Genomic DNA, 13,282 nt, shown 5'->3' with positions numbered 1-13,282 from the left:
TAATTTTATTGCTAATTCTATCAAATATTAAATATCAATTTTCCCTCTATTATTATCAAATATTACAATAAAATTTAATAACGTTTTTAAAATAATTATAATTTTCATTTATTTAATATAATTATTCTAATAATATTTTTAAAATTTAGGTTCACACTATTTTAAATTTAAAATAGTGATAATATTGTTTTCAATTAAAAACGTAATATAAATTAATATAATTTTTCATTTAAATTATGCGTCTCAGGCGTGAGCCTTTGAGAATGTGCACACAAAAATAAATTTAATTCCATTGATGCAATTTAAGTGACTTTCAAACCAAAGAGTTCACAAAAATATAAATTCTATAAGGAGATGTTCTTACAACTTTAAATAAAATATTCCAAACTAAGATCTGTAAAATGCAACTAAAATAATCATATTTTGATAATGTGCACTCAGAAATATAAGATATCCACATTTACCGTGTAAAAATAGATAAACAAAAATTTTGAGATATATTTTTCCATAAAAAAACTAGCATTATGATACCAGTGGATACTAGTTACCTTTTACCGTAACATTCTTATAGTTGAAGAAATCCAGTGTGAGATCTATAAAAAAATAAAATGTTATTGCAAAAATCATATATGTTAGAAATTCTCTAACAATTATATTACCGTTTAATATCATAATCAATATATGGTATAATTAATATTTGATGTGAATAATTGTGGCCAATAATTATTGATCATGGTCGAATAAAAACATATAGAAAAAATATAAGGGTCAAATAAATATAAAAATAACATAAAATACAATTTTATAATTCTTTATGGATGAATTAAAAATGACACAAAATTATTGTTACCCTTTAGATAGTTTAGATGTTTCACATGGTTTGAATGTTACTACGTAGAGTCAATAGTTTATCACCGCGTCCGAAAGGTTGTGATTGAGTTTCCATTCTTATAAAAAAAAAATAGATGGTTGTGGTTTCTAAATTAAATCTAAAAAAATTATAAACACTCATTTGTTGAGACAAAATTTTCTTACGTAATAGTTTAGAAGTCCTCTACAACAATTTGTCATTTGTCACTTCATCATGGATTTAGGTATATTTACTTTATATAAAATACTGTTTTATGTGGTAAACATGATAATTTGCGGCATTTTTCATGTCACAATATTTCGATAAAATACTAAAAATACAAACCGACAGCAACCAATGATTAGAATGGAGATTGCCTCAAAACTGTTGGTGGTGCAAAGATAATTAGATTTGATTGAGTACATATATGGAAATTAATGCATAGAAATAAATTCCAAGAAATGCCAATTATTCGGAAGCTATGCAAAGAAAAGACGTGCAAATATCAACATTGGCCATTACTTAGTACAAGCCTCGTATAGATGCATCCTCCACGTACGTGAGCAAGCGAAGAGGGAGAAGTTTCATTTTCATTCAAAAAATGTTACAATGTATCGTTTATATACATAATATAAATAAATAGAGGGTTAACAAAAATGAAATGAAATTCAAAAACTACACCAATGATAGAAAATTATACCTGATACCAACACGGTTTAGTCCAAACCAATAATATATCATCTTAATAGAATTAAGTTATATCTTATAATTAGTTCAGATAAAAAAAATCTTAGAAATGTTTTTATTATAAATAATTTATACATAGAATTTGCTTGATTCAAATTAAATATAATTCAACATGGGTTTCTCCAAACTAGATTTATGAAATTTACTCAATGAAAAAAGAAATGGGCGATTACCTCAATATAGTAAAATCGAGGGATCAAATAGCAAATTGGAAATAATAAAATGGAGAACAAAACAATCGCTAATGAGTTATGTATGTGACTTCAGTGTTAATAATTTTGGAAGTCAGGCGCAGCTTCCACGTGCTTCAGAAGGGCCGATTAGCTTTTATCCTCTGCGACGCACACCTTACGTTACCATAGATTTCGTCCAAGAATCGCGTTGGGCCCCAAGTATCTGAATGGTTTAAATACGACATTAATTTATTAATATTATCGTGAAAGAGTGAAACGGTGTGGTGAAAATATTATAAAAATCACAAAAGCTAAAGTTCTCACGTGGTCTTGCATTTTGATGTTTTAAGACAACAAAATAAAGTAGGAAAATCCTATAAAAATAAATCAACTTCATAAAATATTAAAAAAAAATTAGTTTAGCATTTCTGAATTTTAATTTATTAAATTTATACATTAACCTTTTTTATAAAAAAAATCATACCGTTGTATAGAATTATAGTTTTCTAAATAATTTCAGAAAACTACTAAATCATCTAATCTTTAACAATTATTTACAGACCGATTTTATAATCTGAAATATTTTGTTTGCACAATTATCTGTTTTGATTTACTGTGGCGATTTTTTCTTATTTTTACAACTGATGTATTTATTTGTTATTCCGAAAATTTGGTGTATTATTTGATAAATTATAAAGTTTTTATATTTCAGTTTATTTTATATAGTTAATGTATTTTCATTAGATTTTTTGAAAAATAATTTAAAGTTTTTATGATTATCGTTTAGATTACTTGTAATAAGTATTTTTTTTTCGTTATTTAAAAACAGTTTTGTTACAACATAATATTATAAAATATCAAAACATTATGAAACTTTTGTAAATTGGTCGTGTATTCGTATTCTAAGATTTAGTTATTTTTAATTATTTCTTTAATGATATAGTATTTTATTTTAATTAAATAGTTTAAAAATAAAATTTTACAATATCCTTATATTCCATCGATTTATATTAATGTAATTATAAAAACGATATCATCATATTCTAAATCATATTAGATTTCAAATTTCAGATATAATTTTTCTTATTTGATTATATTTAATTTAAGTTTATATTTTAAAATCTTTGTAATGATATATCTCCAACAATAATTTTTTTTATTCAATAAACTTTGGAATTTTCAAATCCAACAGCTCAAACAATTTAAAAACCCACCTGAAACATTGCAGTTAATTAACTGCTAATATCTACAAATCTTGGCATTTTCTAGATTTGCAACCATTTTTTTTTTCTTTTATACGGGAGGGAGCACCATAACTTCATTTGTACTTTGAACACAATTTTTTTTTTATAAATGAAATTTTTACTATTAGCTACAAGTGGGACCCGTTTAGAAGGTTCCCTGACAAATCATAAATTAGGATGGACGGCTGAGATTAAAGAACAAACAGTGATGGACATCACACTGTCCCCTGTCCCCACCCTCCTCTAATGCTCTCTCCCGTACACTGCATTTCCTCCTCCCCATTTCCTTCATCTTTTATTTTTTTTTCCGAAAAATATATTTTTTTCCATCACTTGTGAGAAAAAAATGTATCCAAATCAAACTCGAGTGTTTACACACAAAATTGGAAACGACAAAATAAATCCACAATTTATTCGAACTTTAAAAAAAAACATAAAAATATATTTTTTGATGCACAAGAAGAATTATATGTAAAAAGTAGTTTTTTCGTATTTTTTTTTTTGACAGACATAGCATATCCGGGAATTCGCTAACAAACTTCTTTTAAAAAATATTTTCGTATAACGAATTTATATATAAATAACTATAAAAATATTAAAATTTTGTCATTGAATAATCTAAATCTATAGATGGGAGAAAAGAAAATGCTATTTATTTATTGTTTTATTTAATCTATAAGTAGGTGGCTTCCAAGACACGGTGTTAGGGATTTAAGACAATGTCGTTCTACTTTTCCTCTGACACACACTCACTCACAGAGATAAATACTTATTTAATAAAAATATTAAAAAAACATTTTTTTTAAAAAAAGGAAAAGGGAAAAAAAAGCTTCAACAGTCGTCAGTCTCTAAAAATCATTTAGTTTCCTCTGTTTTCACTTCCAAGAACAGAACGATCTCTCTCTCCCTTTCACACACACACACACACGCCCGCGCTGATTCTGCAGGTTCAGTGTCGCCGGAAAACTGATCGGAGACAATGGCGAAGTGTCACCGTAACAATGTCGGATCTCTCATCCTCGACCCTACTCCCGCCACTTCATCCTCCTCCGGCAACCATTTCCGTCTCTGGAGATCGTCATTCCGCCGGAAAATCTTTGATGCCGTCAGCTGCGGCGGAAGCTCTCGTTACCGTCATGAGATCGGGGAAGATGACGACGGCTGCGAAGGTGGAACCGCGATTGGTGCGAAAGCGAAGACGCTTGGAGCGGCGTTGAACGGCGTCGGTTTCGAGGGGAAACAGAGGAAATCTCGGGAGAAGAAAGAGGCGAAATCGGAGAAGCTCTGTGATTTGTTGAACCTGGCGGAGGCAGAGGCTGACGTGGAGACGAGGAAGAAGGAGGAGGCGCTCGAGGAGCTCAAGCGCGTGGTCAAGGAGTTGCAGATCGCGGCGGCGGCGCGTGGGACCCACAACGGCGGAGAAGGAGGAGGAGAGAGGGAACTAGCGGCGGCGAGGAAAGTGCGTTTGCTGGCGAAGGAAGACACGGAGGCGAGAGTGACGCTCGCGATGCTCGGCGCGATCCCTCCGCTCGTCAGCTTGATCGACGACTGGCGAACCGCGGACGCGGAAGCTCAGATCGCTTCTCTCTACGCTCTGCTCAATCTCGGAATCGGAAATGACGGGTCAGTCTTCGTCTACTCTCATGATCGAATTGTTCTCATGCATTAAAAAAACTACCATGGATGATGATTTTGATCTCCCGTGGAATGTTCATCATGTGGATCCCTTTTGTTTGCTCTGAGAATTATTAGTTCCCTGTTTCTCTCGTTCCATGCAGGAACAAAGCAGCCATTGTTAAAGCGGGAGCTGTTCACAAGATGCTGAAGCTGATCGAATCCCAAAACCCATCAGTTGCAGAAGCAATCGTTGCGAATTTCCTGGGGTTAAGCGCGTTGGATTCGAACAAACCCATCATCGGTTCTTCCGGTGCGGTACCATTCTTGGTGAAAACGCTCGAGAACTTGGACGATTCTTGCAGTTCACAAGCCAGAGAAGACGCCCTCCGAGCCCTCTACAACCTCTCCATCTATCACCCCAACGTTTCCTTCTTCCTCGAAACCGATCTCATCCCATTTCTGGTAAACACATTGGGGGATATGCAAGTGAGTGAGAGGATCCTTGCCATCTTGTTTTTTATTTTGTTATCAAATACACTTTTTTTTCTTCTTGTAAAACATGGTAGCATTTTGAATTTCAATTATTTTTATCTGTATTTTAGAATTTTTAATAATTATATTCTTTTTTAAATTGAATTTTCGGTGGAATCAAATTTGATTGTCTCGGTTCACATTTACTTTTATTTTAAGAAATACTTTTTAGCCATAGTATTTTTATTATTTTTATAATTCAATTTAGTTTAAAAATAATTATACCCAATTCATTTCTAAATTATATATTTTTTAAAATACAATCGTGTTATTATTTAATTTATTATTGAACGAACAAAAGCGACGCGGCCATTAACAAACATGAGAGAACAGGAAACACGATATTTTAATTTAATCGTAAGAACAATTTAGATGTGAAATTAAACAATACCATAGAAAATAAAATGTCGGTGTGACTTCCATGGAATGTACGGCAGACAATTCATTATTTTTGGCGTGGGCCATTCTCCAATTAAAATGGATACGACCCCCGGATGCTAAAATTTCCCCGTGCTGGTGGACGTGTTGAGCTGGACGGATTCCCCCGGTTGCCAAGAGAAAGCGACCTACATTCTCATGTTAATGGCTCACAAGGCGTAGGGAGACCAAAAAGCCATGATCGAGGCAGGGATCGAATCCTCGTTGCTCGAATTAACCCTCCTAGGAAGCGCATTGGCCCAGAAGAGAGCGTCGAGGATACTGGAGTGCCTAAGAGTGGGCAAGGGGAAGCAAATTTCCGAGTCCGAGAATCCCCGAGCGGTATCCGCACCGATTTACGGGACCTCATCGTCGTTATTACCGACGAGCAGAGTCCCAAAAGACGGGATGAGTACCGAGATGGATGAGATGATGAGCGAGGAGAGGAAAGCGGTGAAGCAGCTGGTTCAACAGAGTCTACAGAACAACATGAAGAGAATAGTGAAGAGAGCGAATTTGCCTCAAGATTTCGTGCCCTCGGAGCATTTCAAGGCCCTCACCTCCAGTTCCACCTCCAAGAGCCTGCCTTTCTGATCAATGTCAGTCATCATCATCGAAGACATGGTATAGGTTAAAAACCTAGTGTCCAGGGTTAGGTAGAGGATTCTCTCACTTTGGAAGTCTTCACTGAGATACATACTTCACATGTATGTCTCTCTCTGTGTTTTTTTTTGAGCTTGTTGGGTCCCACTTCTCGGAGGTAAGTGAAATGACCGAACTGCCCCTTGCGAAGGTCATTTTCCTCCCTTTAAACGTGCCATGGTCCACTCCCTTGCTGTTACCCATATGAGAGACTCTTCTTCCTTTAGCTTCTTTTTCTTTATAAAAACAATAAATACTTGGCAAAGTTAAGGTAAAACTTTTATATATATAAAGCCACCACCTTTGTTCATTTGGATTTGTAATTTTCGTAGCGATAAAGATTATCCCTTAAATCTATATTACCACTTTTTTTGGTGAAAAAAATAGTCTAAAACGCCATTTTTTAGATGAACTACGAATTTACTTGATGGGTAAAAAGAATATTGTTATTTTGTAGTAATGAATAAAAAATAAAGGTAAAAGCTAATATGTGTGTATATATATATATATGTATATATAAGGAAAAACATGTTTTAAAATTATATTTGTAAGACGGGTCACGAAAGAGTGGGTCACGTCTTTGTCCGGTTTCGGTAGAGTAAGATCATATAAAGAGAATCTTTTGACCTTACATTCTTTAGTTAATTTCAATTTGCATTAAAGATAATTTATAATAATGAATTGAGTTAATTTGGTTATGCCTCTTTAATGACTCTCTCTTTTCCTGACAGAAGGGAAGAATAAGAAAGTCAATATTTGTAGAACCAAGACACGAAATGTTCATTTCATTTCACACATTTGTCATCATCAATGCTAAGATGATATAACATGCGCACCGATGCCACAGCTCTTGTCCAAGCAACAAAGCGTTGTTATTCCATTCCGGTGAAAAGAGAATACAAAACGTTTATTCCATTCCGAATCCGAATCTTGAATCTGGAAAGGAAATGTATATTCCAAATCACATTATTAACCCCGATCTAAAATTAGTTTGGATTTTGTTTTAAAACACTCGATTACCAAAAAAAAATTATGATTATAGACTTATCTAGTGTTTAGCTTCTTAAGAACATTTGGCTCATTTCCATGGTGGATTTTCGTTAAATAAAGCAGCATATTAGAGGTTGCCTTGCAAACATTATCAATTTCAATGTTTCATGGTAATATTAAAAATATTATATGGACAATTGCATGAATGGATAAGTTTGGGTTGCATGTGATGATGATGATGATGATGATGATGGCATAAGGTAAGTGAAGTGATCTGTTTAAATATTTTAATGTATGGATTTGGATTTAATAAAGTTCGCCACTGTTTCTAGTGTTCTGTGCTGGTTAGTTATGGTCTTTATTGTTATCTTTTTTATTTTGTTATCAAATACACTTTTTTTTCTTCTTGTAAAACATGGTAGCATTTTGAATTTCAATTATTTTTATCTGTATTTTAGAATTTTTAATAATTATATTCTTTTTTAAATTGAATTTTCGGTGGAATCAAATTTGATTGTCTCGGTTCACATTTACTTTTATTTTAAGAAATACTTTTTAGCCATAGTATTTTTATTATTTTTATAATTCAATTTAGTTTAAAAATAATTATACCCAATTCATTTCTAAATTATATATTTTTTAAAATACAATCGTGTTATTATTTAATTTATTATTGAACGAACAAAAGCGACGCGGCCATTAACAAACATGAGAGAACAGGAAACACGATATTTTAATTTAATCGTAAGAACAATTTAGATGTGAAATTAAACAATACCATAGAAAATAAAATGTCGGTGTGACTTCCATGGAATGTACGGCAGACAATTCATTATTTTTGGCGTGGGCCATTCTCCAATTAAAATGGATACGACCCCCGGATGCTAAAATACTTCAAATTGATCATCGTTCAACGTTATATTTATTTATTTATGGGAAAATTGTTTTTATCTACCATTTAATGATAAAGAAGAGATTAAGATTATCCATTAAAGATTGGCAAATATAATTGAGGTTTACGTATGGTTTCACACAAATCCCACTGATTGAATTGAATGTGCTCTTGGATAATATCAAGAGGTTTGCATATTAATAAGTTTGTTTAAAATTTGGTTTGATATTTTTTATTAACATAAATGAAACCGTAAACATGATGTTTTAAATTATCGTCCAACAATCGGTAGAATTATCATCAAATTGTCCAATCGCATATGAATTATCATTGGCGAAGACTAAATATCAACGAACGTTTATGATGTGAATGTGATCTAATATTTATAGTTACGTGGATACGTATTTTTGTGGCCTCCAATTAATTGTTATATCCACATTTATCAATTTCCAAAAGTCGTACGTATCTCCATTTAAAAGCTGTACACACATCTTACTACATGGAGCAATATGTATGTCTGTGTATATATATATATTATATTTGAGCATTTTATCTTATATATATTTGTCATTAAAAAATAATTGTTTTTTTGTCAAAGGTTGGTATTTCATTTTTTAACAGTAGTTGACAGCATACAATACATACCAAATTTCATAGGGAAGGCGTAAATTCGACAACGACAATCGTCGTTTCGTGGTCGTACCGTAACACTAGTTGCCGTTTTTTATTATTTATTCCTCTGTTTAAAAACGTGTAAAATTCCGAATTTCATTGATTGTTTTTAGTATTATAGTTTTAGAATTTTATAAAAGCTATATTATTCGTATTTTATGTTGTTTCCATTTAGACGCTATTTTTAGTAAAAATATTTAATGTAGTTTCTATTTATTTTTTTATTGAGTTTGTATTAGATTTAGATTCGATTAAATTAATTTATAAAAATTATAGCCCACAGCATAGCAACAGGTTTTAAATTTTAATTGTATTGAGGTATACTTATACACGATTAGGTTCGAATCAATTTAATGATACATAACCAAATCAAAATGTGCATATGGTTATATATATATATAAAAAAAAAGGAATATTTTTGAAAAAGACGGATAGTTATGGTGCTTAATTGCGTCCACATCCCCAAAAACGTTGGGTAATCAATTAATATGCGCATTTATTCATTTGGTGCACGATCCCACCACCGACTTTTTAAAATTATATATTTATTTAAATATTACCATCTCCCCAAGTTCTAGTTTGGTCAAATTTATAAAGTATCGAGTCCGATGGTCCTAAGATGCTTCGGATGACTTCTACTATTTTTTTTATTCACAATTTGATTTTAGAAGACTAATTATATTCGTTTAGATTTCTATTTCGATTTTGGAGTGAATTGATTTCTATTTTGTCTATATAGGATTATACCTAGTCTTTCTCACTTGTCGTAATGAACTCGTACATTTTCTTTTATCTACTAACCTTACACATCGATTCTCAAATCTCTGAGTCGTATAAGTCGATGAAGAAAGAAGTTTTGATGAATTTATTGATTAATTATTTCAACTATTAATAAAAAAAATGAGCTCATCAGTTTTTCATATGGTAAAGTTAATTATCATTTTCTGCTACTAATGATGAATCATCGACCAAGAACAGAGCTCAGATACGTCGGTGTATATATCGTCAAAGTATGTCAAGGATATGCATAACATCACAACACATCTAACGAACGAAAACTATTCCGAGGGAGAACCGATACATTATCAGATGGATCCTTCAGTCAGCCTGCGCCATCTTCCCATCTACTCGGCTTCCTTCACGGGAAGGTATACGCCTTCTGCTGCCAACCAGACGTTATCCGCCCTCTTCTCCTTAACTCCGCACACCTGCAATTGACAGCGAATATTACGTCTATATGTTACCATCTATGTATCCATTTCCATACGACTCTCTTGTGCATATATATGTGATGAATCATAACCCAAAACCCGAAAGGGAAATATACCAAGTCACAGTAATCGTCACAAACACATAAATATCAATGTAGTATCGCCCTTTCGGTATTTCCCCAATTCATGTCTGGTCTCTTTCTTTCGGTATTCACATCCTATCCTATATCTAGGATTTGCAACCTCATATCAAAAACTAATTGATATGTCCTCTTAACATTCCGGCAGATATAAGCCTAGGAATGGCACGCAAGCTCGGTTTCTAAACAAACAACATTCAACTGAAGGGGGTATTTCCCCATCGTTTTTGTCCATAACCATATCGAAATGTGCTGCACAAATAACAGATAGATAAAGGGGAGGAGGGGGTATTTGCTTTGTATACCTCCTGCTGACCACCGGCTATGCGTTGGTATTTCTTGTCGTGGCTGTGGAGATAGCCCCCCGTGTCTATGTGTTGAAGCCTTATCCTTTGGTCTTGCTTCCAAGTCTTCCCACTCCCTTCGATTACCAGCCTATGTGAAAAGATTCATACAGGTGAGCGACTGAGAGAAGGAAGAGTTGAGAGATATATACTCTTGCACAAGAAGATTGATTGAATTTGGGAGAGAGATTACTTCCAGTGGTCCCCTGTGTCGGACTGTGAATCACTACCGAAGCAGCTCACCTGCATTGGGGAAAAAAATCTCAAGCGAGAGTTAATATTATCAGGAAATGCTGGTTCCAGGTCATGCCCTATCAGTTCTACTTTTCTCAATGTAAATCAGAATAATAGATTGATTTTTCACTTCACAGGTTTCCACAAATCCAGATAAATTTCGGACATTTCCAACGGATAAGGCAACAATCAAAAAGGAGTTGATATATAGCTACAAATGGAAGATGGTTCTAACCTCCAAGTTTCCAGATATTGGGGATGCGTGCAAATGACTGTGCAGCCATCTTCTAGTTTTCATGTGCTGCAGTCTAATGGTTGTTCCAACCTTGATGGCATCCCCTTGCTTGGATGACTTTCCAGGCACGGGTCTAACAATCTGCCAAACAAAAATTAAGCCTCGAGCCGTAAGATGAAACGCCTGCTGGTTCCTCTATGTTAAAACACAAACACACATCTATGCTTATTCCATTTCAGTTCCAAAAGTAAAGAAGTATTTTTTATATACTACTAAAAAACATAAAATAAGGTCAGACGCCTTCGCATGCAATAGTTCTAAGAAAACACACATATGTTCTCCCACTTTAGCTGAAGTTTTATCTACAATCAATACACCTAGAATTATAGTTGCTTCAACACAACTGGAACCACAAACAAAACGAAAATGTGTCGAAACTATAAGACCAGTAAAACAAAATCCCAAACACGAGTCATTAGCACTGAATATAGGAAGACAACAGGAGCAAGAAAGTACCCAGTAGCTATTGGAATCATCAACGCCCGGAAAACCAGTGACTGATTGCTGACCACTGCCGGAGCCATAGGGCACATCATGTGAATGCAGTCTAAACTTTGTTTTCTCGTGCATCAGCTTAATCACACTACCATAGGTAATCTGCCATATCAGAATGAAAATATGAGGTTCAATGTTCCTTACCATATACGTTATAAACTTATAATCTCACAAGGAAGGACCAATAAAGCACAAAGACTAAATCCTAAGCAAATCCTCTGGCCAAATATCAAGCTTCGTTAAAACAAGCGCAATGGGAAGAAAAATGCAGCACGTAAATCTCATATATGATCCGGCATCCTCTGGGAAAGAACTTTCTGGATTTATTTTCAATGAAGATAACAAGCTTCTCGAGGAAAGCAAAACGGAAAAAGAGATAACTCATACAATACACAAGCACAGAGCTATCTACGACACAATCGTCTTTCCGTACGCATCTGTCGCAATCTATACGAAATCCATATTATACAGTTTCCAACACATGAGCCAAATCGATGGAAAAAAACGCACCTCGACACCTTCTTGACCGGAGGCAGCGGAGACGGTGGAGGTGAAGTCGTTATCTGGATCGAGGCTGAGGAAAAGGAAGAGAGCAACAGAGATTAATCCCAAAGCCATCACGAAAAGCAGTCCGATGAACCAGTTCTGCTGCCAAAACGGAAACTCCGAGATCGGTTTCCTCGCCGGAGAAGAACGCGCCGCCGGAGCAGAACGCGACGGAGACGGAGACGGAGACGAAGACGAAGAAGACTTTCTTCTGGACAGAGATTGTTGTTGCCCCGAAGACGACGCCACCGTGAAAGAACTTCTAAGATATCTCCCGAGACGGAAATCAGCAGCGGTTCCGATGCTTTTTCCGATCACTTCTCGGCGAACGAGCAACTCTCCGTATGGATCTCGCTCGTCTTTTAATTTTAATCGCTCCTCGGCTCTGGTTCGACGCGACGGCATACGTGAAGAGGACGAATGAAAAGAAGACACGTGTAATATCAATGACGTGTAATAATATTATTGGCTGGTCACTATTAAAGAGAAATATAGGTTTGGGCTGGTTTATAATGCGCCAGTCCCACGATTACACCTCTTCTTTTGCTGATCAACTGTGGGCCATACCATATCTTAATGGGCCGAAATTGGGCCCATCATGTTTAACATCATACATGGTTGAGACAATTGAAATGCCCGATAGTTGAAACTTGAAATTGTATCTTGTGAATCAATGGTTTAGATGGAATCTAAAATATCAAAGATTTAAAATTAAATATCTGAAATCAACCGTCAATAATAAAAAAAACGACACGTGAGATCCAATATGATCAATCAATGTCTAGATCATATGGTAAGATTCAACGGTCAAGATTGAATCTATAAAACAAATGGCTGAGATCGAACTTTAAAACTGGACGGTTCAAATTTAATATGAAAGATCAACCGTTGAGAACGTGTTTTGTGAATTATAGAGACCGTTCAAATCGAATCATGAGATATAAAGGTTGAGATAGAAAAAAAAAACCGACGGTTGAGATGTAAAATAAAAAAATCGACAGTTGGCATTGTATCAGAATATCAAAAAGTGGAGATTGAGGTTTTGAATTGTAGTAATTTTTATTTTGAATGTTTTTCGTTTTTGTAAATCTAAGAAAATGGATTTTTAGTTTTTAGTTAATTTTTTACTATTGATATAAAAATCATATTTGTTAATACTAATAATAACAATAATAAAAAATTAAACATCGAAAATCTCATATTCTTGCAATTTCATCTCAAATTCTTTCCATATATCTAACG

The 13,282-nt window shown here is 34.1% G+C and overlaps 2 protein-coding genes across 2 annotated transcripts; one reads left to right on the top strand and one right to left on the bottom strand.

Annotated features, from left to right (window-relative positions):
• Positions 1 to 3,795: 3,795 nt before the first annotated feature.
• On the top strand, positions 3,796 to 6,578 carry LOC104803634 (U-box domain-containing protein 14). Its single transcript, XM_010527626.2, is given in 3 exon segments — positions 3,796 to 4,637; positions 4,793 to 5,143; positions 5,600 to 6,578. Coding segments are annotated over 3 exon segments (1,569 nt in total). The 5' UTR covers positions 3,796 to 3,993; the 3' UTR covers positions 6,174 to 6,578.
• A 3,119-nt stretch (positions 6,579 to 9,697) lies between these two features.
• On the bottom strand, positions 9,698 to 12,397 carry LOC104803632 (stromal cell-derived factor 2-like protein). Its single transcript, XM_010527625.2, has 6 exons — positions 12,005 to 12,397; positions 11,456 to 11,596; positions 10,940 to 11,080; positions 10,664 to 10,713; positions 10,432 to 10,561; positions 9,698 to 9,983 (listed from the first exon to the last, which is right to left on the bottom strand). Exons 1-6 carry the CDS (start codon positions 12,110 to 12,112, stop codon positions 9,900 to 9,902), a joined length of 654 nt encoding a protein of 217 aa, XP_010525927.1. The 5' UTR covers positions 12,113 to 12,397; the 3' UTR covers positions 9,698 to 9,899.
• Positions 12,398 to 13,282: the final 885 nt, after the last annotated feature.

This window comes from Tarenaya hassleriana, unplaced genomic scaffold, assembly GCF_000463585.1.
Source record: "Tarenaya hassleriana unplaced genomic scaffold, ASM46358v1 Cleome9, whole genome shotgun sequence".
Taxonomy (NCBI): Eukaryota; Viridiplantae; Streptophyta; class Magnoliopsida; order Brassicales; family Cleomaceae; genus Tarenaya; species Tarenaya hassleriana.
The sequence above is the reverse complement of the archived record's forward strand: the minus strand, read 5'-3'. Positions and strand labels throughout refer to the sequence as shown.

What these genes read in the sequence shown, in the direction of transcription:
- LOC104803632 (XM_010527625.2), bottom strand. Translation starts at nt 12,112, where the DNA reads ATGGCTTTGGGATTAATCTCTGTTGCTCTCTTCCTTTTCCTCAGCCTC. An exon ending in CAATATCTGGAAACTTGGAG is followed by an intron (nt 10,714 to 10,939) that starts GTTAGAACCATC and finishes TCCCCAATGCAG; the next exon opens with GTGAGCTGCTTCGGTAGTGA. An exon ending in GACACAGGGGACCACTGGAA is followed by an intron (nt 10,562 to 10,663) that starts GTAATCTCTCTC and finishes CTTTTCACATAG; the next exon opens with GCTGGTAATCGAAGGGAGTG.